At 38.2% G+C, this 20,304-nt stretch overlaps 1 protein-coding gene across 2 annotated transcripts in view; it reads left to right on the forward strand.

Moving 5' to 3' along the window:
* Positions 1-11,420: 11,420 nt before the first annotated feature.
* The window catches only part of LIPC (lipase C, hepatic type), a 54,659-nt gene continuing 45,775 nt past the window's right edge, over positions 11,421-20,304 (forward strand). For both annotated transcript variants that reach the window (XM_085070757.1, XM_085070758.1), the window contains exon 1: positions 11,421-11,570. In XM_085070757.1, coding sequence (XP_084926883.1) covers positions 11,489-11,570 — 82 coding nt within the window. In that variant the 5' untranslated portion in view covers positions 11,421-11,488. The remainder of the gene's footprint in view (positions 11,571-20,304) is intronic.

Consider the following 20,304-nt stretch of genomic DNA (forward strand, 5'->3'; position numbering starts at 1 on the left):
AATGAGCACTGGAGCACTGCTGCACCTATGGCATTCCAGCCCAATTCTCCAGCTGTATATTGGCTTCAATCCTTGGGACACAGGGCTAACTCTCTAAAAGTCAGGCTTTCAGGTGGTTTCCTTTTCTGCACCCACTAGTCTCAATGCACCCAATTTCCCTGGACAAAGTCCCAAACCAACTTCCTGAACTGAACAGCACCACTCCAATTCAAAGACCTCAGTGAAAATAAGCAGCCTTGCAGGGAGGCACTTCCTTCCAGAAATTATGGTATACATGTATATTTTACACATTAGGATACTGCGAACATTACACAATGCCAGCTATGGTCACATCTGCAGTAGCTGGGCCCTGTAGTTCATTACCAGTAGCTATTACTGCAAAGCTAAGTGTTCAATGTAACATTGCTTACATGGCTTTTAGCACTGAATGAAGAGAAAATATTGTCTAAATCCTTATTTCAAAGTTATTAACTAGTTATTATCTATTATTTGTTGTCATAGTCTGTTGTAGTCATTTTAGTAAGCATTTAATTTAACATCAAGTAATTTTTTTCTTCTAAGTAATGGGATCATCTTCTGCCAAAAGCAATTCCTTTTGCTTGCCTCTTTTGTTTTGTTTTATAAAATGAAATCATCACCGTGTAATCCAGACTAATCACTTCCCTGACAATCTGTCGGCAAAACAAAGGGCTACATGGCTCAAAATATAATGCATATATGGTATGTCCAAACCTGCCTTCCTTGGGCAGTCATAATTCCTGATAAAGACTGGCTACATGTGATATGCTCCATATCAGTACCAGTGGCTCTCTAAGGACTACAGCCGCTGATTTGCCAGTGGTACAGCCCAGATATCCCTTGCTATGAAATCTGAAAAATTATATACTTAATTTGTAGTTCCAAGTAAGAACATGCATGAAATAAAGCCCTGAGAAAGGGGAAAAGAGTATCAAGAACCTATAGCTAAAGCAAATATAATCTGGAAAATACACCAGTTCTTTGACTTGGCCAACCTGCCTGAGTCAAAATAGAAAAAAATGGAGGGAAGGACTGGCTTCCAGAGGGATCCTGACAGGCCTGAGAGCTGGCCCTGTGTGAAACTCACAAAGCTCAACAAGGCCAAGTGCAAGGTCCTGCACCTGGGCTGGGGAATCCCAAGCACAAATACAGGCTGGGTGGAGAGTGCAGTGAGAGCAGCTTTGGGGAGAAGGGTGGTGAGGCTCTGGCACAGGTTACCCCGAGAAGCTGTGGCTGCCCCACCCCTGGAAGGGTCCAAGGCCAGCTTGGATGGAGCTCTGAGTGACCTGGTGTGGTGGAAGGTGCTCCTGCCCATAGCAGAGGGTGGAACAAGATCGCCTTCCAACTCAGACCATCTTAGGATTCTCTGATCTGTGTTTATGCATGACCTTAAACCCCCTTCTAAGGAGTGATTCTTGTAAAAACTACCTGCTGAACCTCTACTTCATTTGAAATTCATTATTTTCAGAGGAGATTAATTAGAAGACAAAATCAGGAATATAGAGTTTCTTTGAAAGCCAGCCCTTGGGTTATGCTAGTTGAAATATTTCAGAACTGTTCTTAAAGTTGCATTATTTTTTTTTAATGTTCACAATTTTTGCTACTGTGAAATTTTCTAAGATTAATTCATAACAAAAATTATCATCACCTCACTGGGATCCCTCGGGACAGTTGTAAAAGCTTTTAAGCAGACTTTTTTTTTTGCTAAAAACAATTATGGAATACTTCTGCACCCATTCCAGAATTTACATTATATATAACCTATAAAATGTAATCTCACTCTCATTTCTTGATTTCTTATTTCTGCAGCAAAAAGGAATGGAAAATGTGATATTAAATGTACTACTCAGCCTAAAAGTTTGAGAAAATTACTTATTTGAATTTTTGCATTATCTCTTGACAAATACCATACAGAATGGACAGGCAAAAACAGAGGCAGCATTTCGAAGAATTTGTTTACTGCCATTTGCAGACTGCAATTTCAGAGCAAATGGAATTCATTTTTATCTCTTTTGCATTAATAAAACCTGATGTATTTAAAGTGCAGTAACTTTTGTAGCATTTCACATGGTAATTTCACTAATCTGGAACAAACAGACTGGAAGACACATTTTTTCAATACAGCATGTGATTTCCAGAAACAAAATAACTTTATCTAAAAAAATTAAGAGGATTAAAATGGTCCTATAGTTATATAAAGAAAACAATTCCAAATTTTTAGTTACAAATTGCTTTCTAAATATGTTTCTGACCTAAGATTCATGGTCCTGAGCAAAGGTGCATCTTTATTAGATTTTCTGTATCAAAGGAAAATTACTGTATTTATAATAAATTATGTCTTTCTATAATGTGCCACTAACACAAAACCCTCCAAAACATATTCTGATTTCTTATTCTTTTTTTTGTGATAAGACTTCCCAGGGTCCATGACAAGATATATATATATATATGCAATTCAGTAATATTTTATAAATTTTGTACAAAGATAGCTTAACTAGACAGAGTACAAAATTTGACCTTACAAATATATTGTATGAAATATTTATCCAATGCTTTGCCAAAGTTTTGAATGCATTTTGTTTAGGGCAACATCTTTCAATCTTTTGACTTCCTTCTCTTGTTTTCTAGAGATGAAAGTCCATGAGTAACAAATTGAGAGCTACCATGAATGTGTTTGCTTTTCTCAGTCACCTTTAGGAAACTGCGCTAAGCCAGTGGTGTAAGTATGAAAACACTGCTAATGTACTGCAACCACGCAAACGTTTCTAGCTACATCTAGATTTCAGAGTTATCTTCTACAATACACCTTTACCTGGAAAACACTAATATTTTTAAGGAGAACAGAGACTTAATTCCTCAATTTCAGGGTACAAAACAGAGTTGAGGTGCTTGCCTGAGGCTGAAATCAGAAGCTGCATTTTTAAATGTGTGTTCCTGCATTGCCAGATTAACTAGCTGTCAGGCATGAACTGCAAAAGCAGATTGGACCATCTGTGAGGGAATATGACAAGAAAGATTTCTATCCAATAGTTTGAATCCTTTCTCTGCAGGAAATTTCAGTACAAGATGCCAACGGAATTTGGAAATTAAAAAGAAATTAATAATAATTTTGAAGCTATAATTAGAACACAGACAAGCAAGGAATACAGAGTAGGACATGGAACTATTAAATCTCCGTGGAAAAGCCAGCTGCCTACCTCTGTGCTCTTCCTAAGGGTGGTGTGAGGGCACTGAGGTCAGTGGCGGCTGCCCAGGGTTTCATGCCACAGTGTAGAGTGAAGAATACACACACATAAAGAGGTACAGGTCCATGTGCCACAGCCAGTGTGGACTTTGCAAGGTTTGCATCCCATGGCTGAGGCCCTTGCAATGGCACTGCTCTTCTCCGAAGTAAATGCATTTTAGACTCCTTACCTATTCCCCAAGCACCACAAACCTGTAAGTTAACTTGAAAATTCACAAGACTGACACCTGTGCTCTGCCCTGTGAGTTATTAAACAAATAACACACCACATGTTAAGGTTTTGGAACATTCAACCTGGAATAAACATGCGTGAAAGAAACTTGAGACGTTGGTTTACACAGAAAATTGTGAATGTGTTTGCAATGCATGTTATGGTCAGACTCACTGTTATGCCTGCTTCCTTCTCCTCTTCGGTTTCCCAAGCATGTTACTAAAAGATGAGCTTTACCATCATTTTATTTGAGTGGATCTGTGGCAGCTCTCTTGATTATTGACTTTGTTCCTCCCACAGTGCTCGTCCAGTCCCTCAGCACTGCTTGTCTCAGCCCTTTGCTCAGCTTCCTCCTCCAAGTAAAGGCACTTCTCAAGCACTTTGGTGAACCACAGCTACTCAAAAGCCACAAGCACAAACTGGTCATTTGGCAGAGAATATTATTCTTACCCAACTGACGTAATCAGCCTTTCTCAATTAGCACTTTTGCATGCAGCATATGTTCCAGAGCTTGTTTGCAGTGCACTTGGCTGCAGTGTGACTCCCAGATGGAGAACTAGCTTTGTCTTATCCATGTTGCCACCCATAAAATGTTTCCACACACAAATGAAGGAACACAGCTAGGAAAAATAAAAGGAAAGTGGAGCTAGAGAAAACACCCTGATGGGGTTTCTTTTTAATTATATGTGTGCTTTTTTGGCCCATTTCACAATGCTAAAAATGAATAACACAGATGGAGGGTGGGTGTTAAAGGCCCACTGAATACTGAATTTTACTGATCTGTTGTAACAGGAAACATCTGTGCTAAGTGCAGTGTTTAGTAGCTCTTCCCACTTCAGCTGTGGAACATCAGTATTTACAGGATACTACCAAGAAATTGTTTGAACTCATGGTCACAGTCTCTTCAAATCTAATACTGACTAATTTGTTGCTCTGAATCCTTTCAACAACTATGGACTTTGGAATACCAATGTACTTTATCAATTATCCTATGGTTTATCCAGACATCAAAGATTTGCAGTTCCAGAACTAACAGAGAAACAACTATTTAAATTCTTTCTAGTAGGCTACATTCATTTCTATTTATGTGAACGAAGTCAACAATTCTTTTACCAATCTGTAACATTTTCAGGCAGTTTTTTAGACCAGATTTTCAGAAAGTTTGGAGAAGATTTTAAATGCATGTTTATCCTAACTGATGCTTAAAGTATTTAAGGCTTCTTTATCCCTCAATAAGCCAATTTTCCCTCCTATAATCTTCTCTAATCTTGTAGAAATGTAGGAACTGCTACAATGCATCAGATCCAAGGGTCTACCCACCCCAGTATCTAAGTTCTGCTAGGACTAGCAAGAGCTGTGTCAGGCCCTTGCTACAGGAACAAACAAAACATATAGAGTCGATAATTAACCACCTCAAACAGTCTGCTCCCCCCACATCTACTCTGTATATATTAATCCTATTTTTCTTCCTTTGGCTTCCTTGTCTGTTTGTTCTCCCCTTTTCATAAAGATTCAATTTTAGTGACAGAAGCTCCACAGAGATGCAGGGTTTGCTCCTGTGAGCACGTTAAGTTCTAAGAGACATCATCAATCAGCCCTTGAATGTTTAGTGTCTTTCAAGTTTCTTTACTTTGGCATGGTTCTCTGCCTTTTGTTTAAGTGCTTTCATGTGTATCCTCTTCAAATATGTTACCTACAAGAAGCCCTGGTTGTCTTGTTCTTGCTGCCTTCTTCATCCATAAGAGCCATCAATCAATATCTTAAACATGTCTGCTTTCTATTTGTTGTTACAAATTCTCCCTCCAAAGTACAGTAGCTAGAAAGCAAGGGAGAGAGCACTGTTGGTTTTCCTCTGTATTCATCTGTTTCAGATGTGCTTCCGTTTGATGTGAAGGAGGTGAACAAGCAAGCCAGCTTCAAAAGGCACTGCCCTTGTGTTGGTTTTGCTTAAAACCATAAAGCTCAAACCTCAGGAGGGAAGGAGGTTGGGCTGGATCTCAGTCTTCCAATGAGCTTTGTTGCACGTGTTTGGCTGTTTCTTACCAGACCAATGAAGGAAAATGTGCTCAGCAGGCACACTGAGGTTTCTAAAAGCACATCTGCTCTTCACAGTTACATCTATTGACACCCCAATGCTGATTTGTGCAAGGTTTCCTACATGTTACAGCTCTATGTAAAAGCTGCTTTAGCAACAAAAAATTCAATGCAAACTTTTACGGGTCATCCCTGAATTAGGTCGCTGACAACAGCGAATATCCAAAATAAGACAGAATGCAGGTGGATAAAAGGTTTGCAGCTGCACTACCATTTCCAGTAGGGCATAATCATGCACAAATTTAGTCCTGTCTGCTGAAGACTAGAACTACTTGTAATGGGAGGCAGGGAGCAGGCCAGCTCCTCACCTATTTTGAGGCAGGGGCAATATGCAAGCACAGAATTACACATAATGGAAAAGCATGGGCAGTCCAGAAGTACTGGGATTTGTCCTTTTTTATTTGGTTCATCAATTCTATGTTTTTCTGATTTGTCAAGCTTTCAGAGACATACCCCACGTGAACACAGTGTTTCCATGAGAAAGACAAACCCAGAAGCCAAGAAACAGAAATCATCTAAGGCAATTAAACAAGTAATGCTTTGTTACAAAAAGCTGTCTGCAAACATCGAAGTAAATAAACTAAAAATGCCTTTTTTAGAAGTTTGAAGTAGAAGCAGATGACCCATTTATTGTACAACTGTATTTATGCTTGGCAGTTGTATTTGGGTTCTCTTCTTTGTTTACAGCTGTTTATAATAAGAATTACTCAGTGCAGCACATTTCAAAAATTATTAAAAGGCACAAATATACAAAATCTGATAAACTTGTGGCAAAACTAGAAATTGCAAGAATGCTATTCCTAGTCCCAAACGTGCTTCCAAGAAAAGTCAGATAATATTCTGGGTGATGACTCATGGAAGAAGACTACCTTATCAGGGGCTACAGAGTATGAAATGCATCTTGCAGGAGAAATTCATATTTCACAACACTATGCTCATGTAAATTAGTGGTTTTCTTTCCTATCAGAAAACAAGTTTGCTGATCAATTATTTAATTTTGAATTTAATACAGAAAAGTCTGATGGCTCAGTAGCTATTGCTGTAAAGGAAGTTTCAGACCCATGTGCAGCTGCTGTATGTTCGACATAGACCATGAATCTACACACAAAAGTCCATCTAAAAATGTCTCTTCAGAGTTATTTGATATTGAAAAATCCTAGAAAAGATAAAACAGGCAGAATAAATTCTGGATTTAAAAACTGCATTTAAAATTCAACCACATAAAAATTTTCTTGCTCTATAACCTCAGATGTATTAGCATAACCATCACATGAATCTTTTTTCAGATGCTAGTGGGTTATTATAGGAACACAGGGCGGATCCTCAGCTAGTGAAAATCATTAGAGCTGCACAGAAGCCAATTTATGCTAGCTGAAGTTCTGGCCCATAAAATCTCTTCTAAACCTGAAAGAACATCTTGTACTACAATATTACTGGTCTTCAGGTGATTGAAAAGCATCTTGATGAACAGTGTGGTTTCAGGGAAAAAAGCAGGACTGTATGCCTGACAAATTTCTGCTCTGTGTTCCTTTCTTTAACTTGATTAGAAAGATATATTCAAGCAAAAACTTGCATGGTACAATGCATCATTAGTCACATGCTGCTTCCCAATAGCAAAACCATCAATTTTATTTTAGATGTGAATATGTGCAAGAGGTCTAACTGTAATTGGAACATTAGCCAAGAAGCAGATGGGGACTGTGATTGAGAGGCTACCTCCTGGGTATATGTTGTACAAGCAGCAGCTCAGTAGAAGAGAGAAGGTTATCAAGCCCCCTTACAGAATATGCAAACTAGATATAAACACATCAACATAAGCTACAGATTTAGGGCTGGCCCCTGTGTGTTTAAGAAAAGATTCTATTTCATGTCAAGTTGGCAAAGCAGTAGCCTCCATGCAATACAAAACATGTGTATTTGAAGAGCAGTTTGAAGAGCAGTTTGGAATATCTATTTCTAAATTTAGAATCCAGATCACCACAGTAGGTATGAGTGATTTCAATGCGGAAAATGAAGTAATTGCAAATTCTGGGCGTTATGGAAAAGAGAGATCATATCTACAGAATAAAGTTTTTTTTTAAATGGATCCTTTAAAGTTTAAGATTAACATATTTAACCATAACCATATTTAAACCTTAAATTTAAAGAACCTTATTTCAGACATTTTTTAAGAATCAAAGTTTTTGCAAATACCAAATTATCCACTTTCCTTACCCAGAGCATGAGTAATAAACATATCCAATTCTAAAAAATAAACTTTCCACTCACTCTTGAAAGTAATATCAGGACACAGTGTAGCTTGCGTATTCCAGGTAATTTTCCTACATCAGCCTCTCAGCTTTCTTTGTAGTCCCTGAGATGTCTGTTCCCTGATTTTCTAGTATCTGTATTGTGCATTTTGTCACTGCAAGTGGTGCAGGGCTGCAGCAGAGCAGCCTCAGCGTTCCTATGGCTCTGGCAGAACACTGGGAGTGTCTCAGGGGTATCGAGTTTTACTCAGGCACCATTCTTATGGTGCCTGAGTAAAACCAGTGGAATAATATGAAGACCCAGAGCATCCTTGCTTTTCCAGAGGATTTGCTTTTTTCTGCAATGATTTTCACACAGAATATTGCAGCTCCCACTCACTACACCTCATGCAGATTCAAATGTGGCTGAAAAAAAGCCATTTTAGTAAGTGATGCAAGATGCTGCCAGTAACACTGAGTAGCTATTGCACAGCCGCTTCTCATAAATACCTGGCTCCACTTTTTCTGTTCTCATTGCGTGCCAAACACTCTTTCTTGTTATGCTTTTTGCATCAGGGTAATTAATTCCTAAAACAATTTAAGTTATATATTCATAGAATATTACATATTCATAGAATATTACATATACAATAACAATACAAACAGCAATTAACCCATCTGAGAGAGAGCAGATCAAGCAAAGTAGTTATCAAGTGACCAGATAAACATGTTCAAAATGGCAAAGGTTATAATTTCAATATTTGGATTCACAGGAAAATTATTTACCAGGAGTTTCCTACCTCTAATGATCATTACATTTACAGAAGACCCATTCTTTTCTTTATGAGCCGATAATAAAGGTAATAGGAATTACTCATGTAAATCAAATGGAGAAGAAAACACAAACCCACACTCTGAAAACACATTGTATGGCAATGCTGTAGGGGCAGTTGGGAGCAGCTCCTTCCTCTGGAACACAATCACATCTGCTCTCTGCAGACTAATGTGCCATAGCAGACAATTTTGTGCTACATAAACTCATCCTCAACATGCACTGTGAAACCTCTCATTCAAATGCTGTACAATTATTCCCACAATACTGCTTAGTGCTCTCACCATTATTGCTGATGTTCTGTGAACACTGGAAAGACAAATAAATATTAGCAATAACTGACACAGAATTGCCAAATGAAGTGAAACCTGCCAAAGGAAGGCAGATGCCTCCACCTTTTTTCCCAGTTTTTCTGTTACCACTATAAACAATCCTTCATAAGATGCTCATAATGTCATCCTGGTTTCCTACATGGGTTCTATAGTGAGAAGTAAATCCTAAGACTGATCCCTAAAGACTTTATTTTCAGGCAATTTCTTCACAAAGATCCAACAGCCAGTTCTGTCCTTGACAGATCTACCACCTTGTTCCAGAACAACTCCTGTCTGCAGAAAGTGGAGCTTGCAATCTTTCTCCTCTAAATGATCTCTACTTTCTTGATTACTGTGGCTAGTGTCACCATTCAGCCTGTCAATCAGAACTGTCATCTTCACATAATCTTCAGCCAACATTATTCTAAGTTCACGGCAAGGCTGTGCTAAATTGCACCAGTAATTTCCACCAATGTTAACTTCACTAAAATATAGCATTTCCTGTCCAGCATCACAGCCTAAATTCTTGTCCAAGTTCTATCTTCTGTCTCCTTTTTTTTGCTCAGTGAAAATGTTGCTGTGAACGCTATTTGTCATTTATCAAGACTAATTTTGATCCTATCGCCTCATTTTCTGTATTTCCTCTTTTTCGATATACTTTCACACACACACTAATGCAGTCTTGACAATGCTTCAGATGCTAGCGTGCCAAAATCACTGCCAACTGTGGTGACTGGTATGACCTTAGAGATTGCTTGAGGGTTTGCTAGCTGTCTGCTGTATCCTAAAATCACAGCTACTTGGGATGAGCGAAAAAAGAAAGTGATCTACACTTTTCTCCTGCCTTCCTGCAGCACCCAGCAGTATGGACCCCTCTCCTCAAAGCATGCTCTCATATGCCTAAACAATGCATCCATCAAGCAAGATACAGAGTTTCCCTGCTGAGAATATTTTTTTTGTCTAACATACCACTCTTGCTATAGCGTATTGGTCATAGAAGACTTAGTCTTTAAAAAAGAGAAAACTCTTTTTCTGGGACATTTTAAAATAGTTCTTGATTATTAAAACAATAGAAAAATGAAAAATTCCTCAGGCTGGGATGGTATGGCTATCATTTCACATATTCTAGATTTAATAATTAAGATAAGCGGCTTCGTAAAGAATCTGGGGTTCACTGAATACTCAAAATATACTTTTTCAAGTTTACAAGCTCTGTTTCAGTCATTTAATCTGACAGAGATCTAGAGTTCTTCAAAAATTGTCTCCATTTGCCATTACTAACAGCAAATCCATAATAAACTAAGTTTAGCAAAGAATTTACACTATCACAAGTTCTTGTGCATGAGGGCTTTTAATGATTCAGAACGTGGGAGAAAGTTTACTGTGCCAGAGACCTATTTCTAAGGAAAATTCCACAATGGTGGCAAAGCATGTAAGGGAGGTACAGTACACCTCTCTGGCTAAATTATACACGACTCAGGTGTGCAGGCAGCCACAGAGGTTTGCAGCATCAACCCACATAAAGTGGCAATCCAGTCATTAGTGGAAATGCAGGCAGATTTGCAGCCCATGCTAAGGCCTGTGCTACCATGGCTACATTCTAGCTGGCACTTTGCTCCTTTAGAATGAGCTAGAGCATGTCTCAGCCTCACTGACTGATGAGGGAAAACTGTGATGCTGCAGACTGATGCTACCCCAGTACAGAGAACAGCATGGTGTCCTGCTCCTGTGTGAGATCCAGCTGGGTGTAATCCTTGCTGCCCAGCCAAGAGTACTTTTTGTCCTGTCACCTTTGCAATATGTACCTACTGATTGTTGCATGCATACACACAGTGCTGTCATTAAAATTCTGCTCTGATTTCCAGGATAAACCATATCATTTTAGCAGAAACCCTTTAGTAGAAACCCTTCCTCTGAAAGGACTCCTACATTTACTACCTACACTTTCTTATGATTATTTTACTGAAAGTAGAGACAGAAGTTGGTTAATTGTGCTGTATTAGTAAATGTCTTGTGTGTTAAAAATTGTTCACTTAATTTAAAAGGAAAGACTTTGTGATTATCCAAAATCTGGTACTGACTGAACCACTGAAATAAGAGAAGTGTTTAATATACATAAAATTTTGATGATTCCCTTGCTGGGATTTGTCTATGCTAATGAAATATTTAGATTAACCTTCAGGTCTTGCCCTTATTTTGCAATGCGGTCAGACCAAGCTGTTGACCAGCTGAATTCAATACGCTGGCCTTTAGCAGTATTGCAGAGAACAAATGCCCTCGAGTCTGAGTTTAGAGCTGAGCACTGTTGAGAAGGTAGGGGGACCCAGTTCCAAATTATTTCTGCCACAAGTGGCATAAAATGACAATGAAGAGTGTGGAAACAGGCAAATTCCAATTTCACTTCCATAAAAGGAAAACCCGGAGCAGGGGACTGAAGAAATCAAGGTTAATGATTAATGGGCAAAGGATTTCTTGCAAAGCATTGCTAATTCTTTCCTTTTCCCATCTCTTGGCAGAATTTAGCAGAACTCCCATTCAAAGAAAGAAAAAATGAAAAGTTTGCAACTTCTTTCATTTTTATTGCTTCCTTGTATCATCGTCTCAGCAAACACATATGAAGGAAAGAAAAAAGGTAATATACTATCAAATATAAATAGTGATCATGAACTTTTAAAAAATGTTTATGCTATAATAATTTAGTAGCATTGACTGTCTGGTCATCAGCATGTTGGATTTGGGTACTATGTTCCTTAAAATATGGCATTTATACCTGTCTGCATTCATTGGAAAATGTAGTTTTTCGTAATTACAAAAAATATTTCTCAATGGAAACCCAGATATTTTGAGACTACAGAATTAAGGTAATCTGACCTTTAACAAAACTTCTGATGAAGCTAATTTTAAAATGTATTAATTTGAAAATATTCACCGAATTGATAATGTTATAATCTTCTTGGGCTGGAACTATTCTGTGCAATAGATTCAGTCTCCTACAGTGAATCAAAATTTCCAGTTATCTGACAGTGTTTAAGCTTTCATTTTCTGAGTTGCCTAACGCAGACTGCCTTTCATCTGAAGTGGATGAATATCTTTGAGTGAAAGAGATACATCTGCAGTATGTTTTGTAGAGCAGTACTGCAGAGGGTCTTTATCACTGGCATGGTTTTACAACTATTTCCTATGTGTTCGTGGCACTGTGTGTTGTGTCAGTATCTGTGTGACTCTTGAGTAAGAGTGCATCAAACAACTGCATTTCTTAAAACCTCTCAGATGTGATTGACAAAGACAATTCCATGTTTGTCTTCATTATTGATGTATACAAAGCAAGCATTTGTTTGCCTTCTTATCTAACTGCATTTCTACTACTCTGAGTCTGTAGTGGATAAATGTAGTTTTCTCCTTGGCTGGAAATAAAGCAAGATATGCACATTCAGAGAAGTATGGCCCCTTAAAGCAGCTGTGTTTTGTATTTATGTTAATTTATATTAACAGTTTTAGAAGCCATTTGCTATAAAAATGTTTTGGATGCAATAGACATAGTGATTTCAATCTACAGGAGGCAGGACCACCTTTCTTTGATTCTGCACATTAAATTTCACCTTGGGTTTAACTTTGAACAACATAAAATCCTTGAATTAAAACACCACAAGAAATTTCAATTAATGCCATAGCTTGGTCTCATTTACCAGACAACAAGGCCTGCACATCCTTCACATTTGCTAAACCTTAGAAAGCTATTTAGAAACCTGGACCAAATTCAGTATTTTTGAGACAACCAAAACTCAGAGCACTGACTCTAGTTTGAGCCTTCTCACATCATCTTTGCTCGGATCTATTCAGATTCCACTGTGTGGTCAAAGTTTAGTTCTCCATAGATACACAAGGCAGAGAGGAAGTCACTGTCCCCCTGTTCTTTCACAGTCACAGGTCCTGCCTCATGCAGCTCACATTCTCCTACCCCCACGACCTGTGGCACCATTTATAGCAAGGTCAGTCACTTCACTCTCTCCATCCCCCTTTCCCCTCATGACCTACGACTCCTGTATCATGGACTTCACTTGTTTGCTCATTGCTTCTGCAGTTTAAAACCTCACTTGTGGGCCACAAACAACAGGTCACGTGTCATATTGGCACCAGCTCATAGTATGGTGAGGCAAGTGACTGATTCAATAAGCAGAGAAGGTTTATTTCTAAAAATGAAGAAAAAAATCGACAGTATTTTCTTTCAGAGGCTACCCTCAGCCTAACTAGATCTGCTCCAAGGGTTAGTTACAAGGCTAAAGACCCTGGTATTCCATAGTGTTAAACTCAAACCGTCATCTCTTGTCAGTTTTAAATCAACTTGTCAGTTTTAATTCCAACTGTCCATTTGCATTAATGTGTATTTCGGCATCTTTCACTCCCTTGTTATCCTTCTCCAGTCCACCTCAGCCACACCAACCTTGGCCAGACAGTGTAATTCCCAGTTCTCAACATCTTGCCTTATTTCTGTAACCATTTGACTTGTCAGCAAAGCTCTGCTTGTTCTGTGTGTGTTGACTGCATCTGGTAGAGTCACCTGCACCTGGGGGAGTCTTTTCCTCATTTGTCAGTGAGGCAGATTGGTTTGCCACAATGGCAGATGTAAATGACAGTAAGGCATTACCTCATGCTAAGGAAGGGAGCAAAGTTTTTAGCATTTTAGTGCTGCCAGGTGGAGATAGTTTTCAGTGAGCATTGTATCTATTTTACCTGGATATCCTTCTACCCCGGAGCTCTCTTGTTCTTGTTTCAGCAGGAACTGCAGCATAGAAAAGCACAACTATCAGGAGCTGCAAAGCCTCCTCAGGGATGAATGTCTGGTACATAATTCTAGCACAAGCAATTACCTATGAGAGAGCCATTCTCTAAAAGAACAATCTCTGTGTAAAAGTCCTACTCATTCATTTGTACCCAGAAAATAAACAACTGCTTCAAATTTTTTTGTAACATTGCATCCACCCACACAGTAAATGAAATCACACTAAAAATCAGAACTTACAGGAACTAGACTGCAGCAGGTAAATCAATTTAGGTAAATGTATGTAAACATTTTTTTATAAAGTTACATACAAAAATATATATTGTAAACTCTTATTTTAGATTTAATTATGTAAAATAAGATGGAGTGCATCACCAAGCAAAGACAACACCAAATTTAAAACACAAGGCTGGTATTCATAAAAAAAACACAGAGGGCTTCTGAAATGCCATGGTTTTCTTGTACATTTACATAGCAGGAAAGAAGTTTGGCATTTTTGGCAAAGGTTCATTATCTAAAAGCAGCATCCCAGAATGAGAAATAAGCACCTAAAAATAGCATCCCTGAAGCTGAGCCAAGATGATTCTTTCTACAAGTATGTGAAAAATATTTCAACATAAGCTCTTATTTATTTTGATTCTTCTCCTGTAAACATAAAACTAGGTGGGAATATTTTCCATTATTGCACTTCCTTGTGCAGAGCAGAATTATACAGTAGTTGGCATGAAAATGCTGTTGAGCTAGCACTTCTTACTTGACAGTCTCACAGCTGGCAGTTGAGCTGCACCTTTCTTGCCCAAAAGTGAAGGTAAGATCTTAGTTGTCATCCAGTTCCGCTGAGCTTCAAGCACTACAGTGCTATCATCACCTTTGTATTACACATAGGCATGGATGATCTGAATCTGAATAACTGTTATGTTTTCTTTATTCCCCAAGTGTATTACAGATAAAAGATATGTTTGGTATAGCATATATACATCAAAGTCTTCATAAAATTGCTCAACAGAATGCAGTGTGTGGAGTATACCCTATAAGATATGAAAAAGTACCAAATTAATATTTTCTACCTGAAGTTGAAAAACTATTAGAAACACAAACATAGAAGATTCAAAAGCTATTTAAAGTGTAGAAGTAGAGAACTAAAGTTAGCCCATAGAAACAAATGTAAAAACCATTACTGTTTCTTATTTACTTCAATGGAAGTAAAGTGAAGTTGAAAGTCACATCACATCTAGTTAGATCATTTAAACAGGGATTCAGCTGCTAAATTTATGCCATACCAAAATAATGGTCTGAGAAGTCCTGGAATTTGAAAGTTCAGATGTTTTAGGGTACTAACCAGTTACACTAATGATCTATATTATGATATTATCAGAATAGGTTCTCCAAAACTAATTGCTGGCATTTTCTTACTGGCTGTGTTTAGGATTTGTATGGCTCTCAGGAGTCTTAGAATGCTACCAAAATTTTGACAATCTAAACCAGTTATTTTTCCTTTTTTACATGGAAAAATCTACAAATATAATTTCAGACATAAGTTTTCACTGCAGGGTCCAAAATATAACCATAGTTTAACTAACAGAAGGCTCTTTGCTTTTCCCATGAAAAGAGACAATAACAGGAACTCCACTGACAAAGGAACTATCCATGCATGAAACAACTTTCAATATTTCTACTAAAGCAAGTGACTGAACATTTTAATGAGGAGCTTAAATTCACCAGAGGATTGCAATTCATATGACTTGAGCATTGAATTCTTCTTACTATTGCTGTCTGAATAGTGCTTGAACTCATATGACACTAGAGAAACTTGAACATACAGAACAGTTGTTGGTAATATGGCATTGCAATCTATCGCTTAACTGATTGTCTTCCCTTTTCTCTCAAACTAGAGAAGGCTAGAGTTAGTTTTAAATATATATACATAGTTTTAATAGAAAATAAGTATCAATAAAAACATACTGCATCAAGGTCTGGGATCTTCAGCACAGGGAAGATGTGGACCTGTTAGAGTGGTCCAGAAGAGGCCACAAAGATGATCAGAGGGCTGGAGAACCCCTTCTATGAAGATGGGCTGAGAGCTGGGGTTGGTTAGCCTGAAAAAGGCTCCAGGGAGACCTCATTGCAGCTTTTCAGTACCTTAAAAGGGCTTATAAAATGGAGGGAGAGGGACTTTTTATATGGACAGATAGTGACAGGACAAGGGGCAGTGGTGTTAAACTGAAAGAGGGTACTTTTACATTAGACAGTAGGAATAAATTCTTTACTCAGAGGGTGGTGAGGCACTGGAAGAGGTTGCCTAGTTGAGGATGCCTGATCCCTGAAAGAGTTCAAGACCAGGTTGGATGGGGTCCTGAGCCTCCTGACCTTAGTGAGTGGCATCCCTGACCATGGCAGTACTGTTGGAACTAGATGATCTTTAAGCTCCCTTCCAACCCTAACCATTCTATGACTCATTATTAAAGGGAACATTTTTCTTTTCTTCTTATTTTATGGTTCACTCTAGGTTTATATTGCACATTTCCTTTTGGAAGACCTAGTTATGCCAAATCCATGTGAAGCTTCAGGGTTATTAATAGGGTTGCATCAACAGCAGTGCAATAGTGATGAGGTAACTCCTAACACCATATGGTCCCCTTGGGTGGCCTTAGCACAGTGACCTTTTTTCCTATATGTTAGATGGAGCTAAGAGTCTGTTTGCTGCAGCTAAGTCAGCCTCCTTATACAGTGGAATAGCTTGGCAGCAGGTGGATGGGCCAGCAGCCACTTCCAAGCAGCATGATTAAGATTTCCTGGCAGCATGAGCAATGACTGGCAAAAGAGACAGAAGGGACCATCTATCTGCACATGCCAAGGCTGGGTGATAAAGTTCACTGCTTTGGCCATAGGCCAAATGTGAATTATGACTCTTGCAAAAAAAAAAATGTTTAATGTCTATGCTCCAAGTTACAATGACCTCTTTCACACTTTGTAGCCTTTCTTCTAGAAAAATATACTGGTTTTAAAGTCATATTACTGTGGTAACTCTATTGCTTGTTCTTTTAATTTTGAAAAAATTGTTACAGTTGCTAATATTCTCAGAAAGCATTAACTGCATAGGATTGCACACCCTTCCACATACCCATTACAATCAGCCAACAAAAACAACATCTTCTGAAACAAGATGGTTTTAGAAACTGGAGTTGTTGGCTAAAGATACTGAAATTCTCTGATTTGCTTGCCTGGTCTAGTAAAATCTATTTGAATCTTTTACCAATAATACTGTTTATATTTGGGCTCCTGTTTGGCCTCCAGAATTCCTGGTGTTGCTCCAAGTGCAACAAATGACAAAAAAAAAATCTAGAAATATTGACTATGAGGAAACAAGGAACACATAGTGCTCTCTGGAATTAAACCAGCATGTCCAATCCGAAAATCCAAATTTAACAAAAGAAACCTTTAAACTTCTGCTATTTTGAAATATTTGATCCAAAAAGTATTTTCTAAACTTGCATATTGCTTACAGAGGGAGGCACTAAATCATGGAGGAGATGATGACAGAGCAGGTCCAAGGACAAAAATAAAAACATACACACATGTTTGATTTTGCTTTGTGTCTGCAGTTGAAAAACTGCCCTAAAATTCTGCTACACCGGCATGTTCTCCCATACCTTAATGCTAACTTTCTAAACCACTATATAGAAACACGTCTGAGAGGAAATTTTTCATTTTAAAATCTTGTCTATATTAAATCACTTGTGGCTCTACTTTATGCATCTCAGGCTCAAAATAATCTGTAGTGTTGGACAGAAGGATTTTATTTACTCTTTCAAGCACCACTTTTCTTCCCTTCAGCAGCAATGGGTCACAAGGGATGTTGGAGGATATCAGTTAAGGTTTAACTCCATGTTTGCCAATCTGCATTTCCAAAAGTCACTCAAATTAGAGGTTCTGTGAAATTGGGGTGGCAGTGGTACTTGTACTACTAAAAAAAATATACATACATATTGTAAAGCTATCAAAATAGATTGTGATTTATTTACCAGGCAAATCACTGTATAATTAGTACACTGTCCACATAATTGTCATGTCTTCAGACTAAAACTTTTCCAGAACCTACCTTTGACTGGAATTCTATGAATTGTTATAAAAATGCAAATAATTAAACTTTATGGACTTCCTGTCAAAAAAAAATATGTTAGAAAATTGTATTCATGATTGAGGAGGCTAGTAATTTGGTTTGTTATATTTCCATTCGATTTTTTTTTTTGTTTTTTTGTGTTGTGTTGAAATAGTACTGCTAGTTTTCATATTTATGTCACTTGTACTTTTGACTTAGGATGACAGCACCAATGCCTTCAAGGTTTGCTTTTAAGGGTCTGACACTAGGAAGGAAAGGGACACGGAAGAAACTCTGATTTTCTTTTTAAGGAGGAAATGTTTGGGCAATTCTTATTCACTACCAAAAAAAAAAAAAAAACAAAAATTGTATTATCAAGGTAATGCTTTCACCACAGAGCTTACACTCTTCCAAAAAAATTTTTTTTGAGTTTAACTATTTGTAAGAATGCTTGATACTACTTTAAACCCTTATCATTGTTTTCAGAAAGACATGAAAACTCCTGTGTTTCTGAAACTGATTAGTATTTACTGAAGCAGAGTACTACTTTCAGTGCCTGAATTGGGAGGAAGAAATAACAATATGAATTAGCAGTGCTTTTACAACATGTGGAAATGGCTTAACCTCTAGTTTATTGGGCCAGATAAATGCTCTGTAAACTATTCATCTTTCTTTCTGAATTACATTATGTAAAAATGCCCCAAAACCTTCTAGAGGTATTGAATCAAGTCCTTAGTATCTACTTGAACTCCTTTTTAATGTGTCATCCTAGACTCCAGTCCCTATTAATGTTTCAATATCATTCTTCAGTGATTCACTAGAGCCAGCACCTTTCTGACCTTTCAAATATCTGAGCAATTTCATAACTGATCCTGACTAAAATAGCTTGTCTATGACAACATATAAATTGCCACCTACACCACAGTGCTTAGATAAACTACAAGGAAACCTGACAGCCCTAATTACATTTAATGTGGTTATGCAAATGAGAATAAGCTGGATGAAGCATGACCCAGAGCAGAGGTTCACCCTCAAGAACAAGACTTTCACAGACTATATCTGTGCAGGATTCCCCAAATCTGCTTTTCAAGTTAAGCACCAACTGCAACCAGGAGACAAATGGAGTCTTTTTTGACACTTGAAAGTACCTCCAAAGCAGTGTTTGTATATTTTCACGAAACAGAGCAAATGGAGGGAACTGTGACTAGAGCACAGTTAATTCTCTGGCCTGCTCTTCTCTCAGTACAGAAATGAGCAAAGCAGACTGTAGAATTAGAGTCTAGGCCTAAAATAAAGAAAGAAGGGAACTTAGAATATTCAAATATAAAAAACTCAGCTACCAGCACAAAGCATTAGCGAGTGGATCTCTGTAGAGCTAGAAACTACAAAGAAAGCCAGCTGGAACATCATCTGAAAATCTACTGGGCTCTCTATCCATCATGCTTACCTTCTGCTTACCTGGGAATAGAAATTAGAGCTTGTTATTTTAATTGGGAACAGTTTTTTTGTAAGGAACATCATAAATCATTGTTTTCATGAAAGAGTCACGAAAGCTGAGGCACTAATGAGGTGTTTTTATCAGAAATCCTTGTCCACAGCATACCCAATAAAGCTCTAAAAAGGTTCCCACACAAAACATTTCAGTGTGCAGTGCTGAAGTTACTCTTCTGGTTTTCATTGACCACTACAATGCAATTCAGCCATCTTTACTCCAGCTGAGCAGTGAGTGCCTCATTATTCCCAGTCTCCATGGCTGACTGCAGTGCTCTGCAAAGGAACAGTGACAGCAGCCAGTCCTTCATTGCCTTCACCACAAAGACTATTCCCCTGGTTCTAGCTGACCTGCCCTTACTGCTCTCTGGGGCACACCAAGGTCAGTAGAGAAAAAAGAAACACTGAAAGCATTCCTCTAGCCAAGAAGGTAACAGCATTTCAAACATAGTCAAATACAGAGAGAATATGTGCTAAGCACAAGATTTTGCTTACTACCGTTCTGCCTCCATTCTACACCAGGACAGCAGTGTGTACCACAGAGCACTGTGAGGTTTCCACACATTTCTTAGGGCACAGATACCTTTAGGATTCACTTTTCCAAAAAGTTAATGAGCCTTTCCTCTCTGCCATGCCAATTCTACCTCCACACCAGGAGCAATCTCTGCACTGTTTCCTGGAGAGAGGAGTCCAGCATGATCCTGATGCAGGCAATTAAATAGCCTTAGTCTCTTCTCATATGCTCTGTGACCATAACGTGATCTTTTACTTTAATATGTTAATTTAAAGGAACTGTAACTTTTGTAAGAAACTTCAGCAAGAAATGTGTCCCTCAGCACCTTCTGGCTTGGTAGTGTCAGTGTCACCCTAAAGAATGCAATGGAGATTCAGAACTGGAGCAAACATACAGTCTTTGATTCTGCTCCCAGAGGAGACACTTGTGCTGCTTACTATTTTAATCTCCCTAAATCATAGTTCACAGTAAGTGGCAATGGG

This window comes from Lichenostomus cassidix, chromosome 10 (assembly GCF_008360975.1).
Source record: "Lichenostomus cassidix isolate B80296 chromosome 10, HeHo_3.0, whole genome shotgun sequence".
Classification (NCBI taxonomy): domain Eukaryota; kingdom Metazoa; phylum Chordata; class Aves; order Passeriformes; family Meliphagidae; genus Lichenostomus; species Lichenostomus cassidix.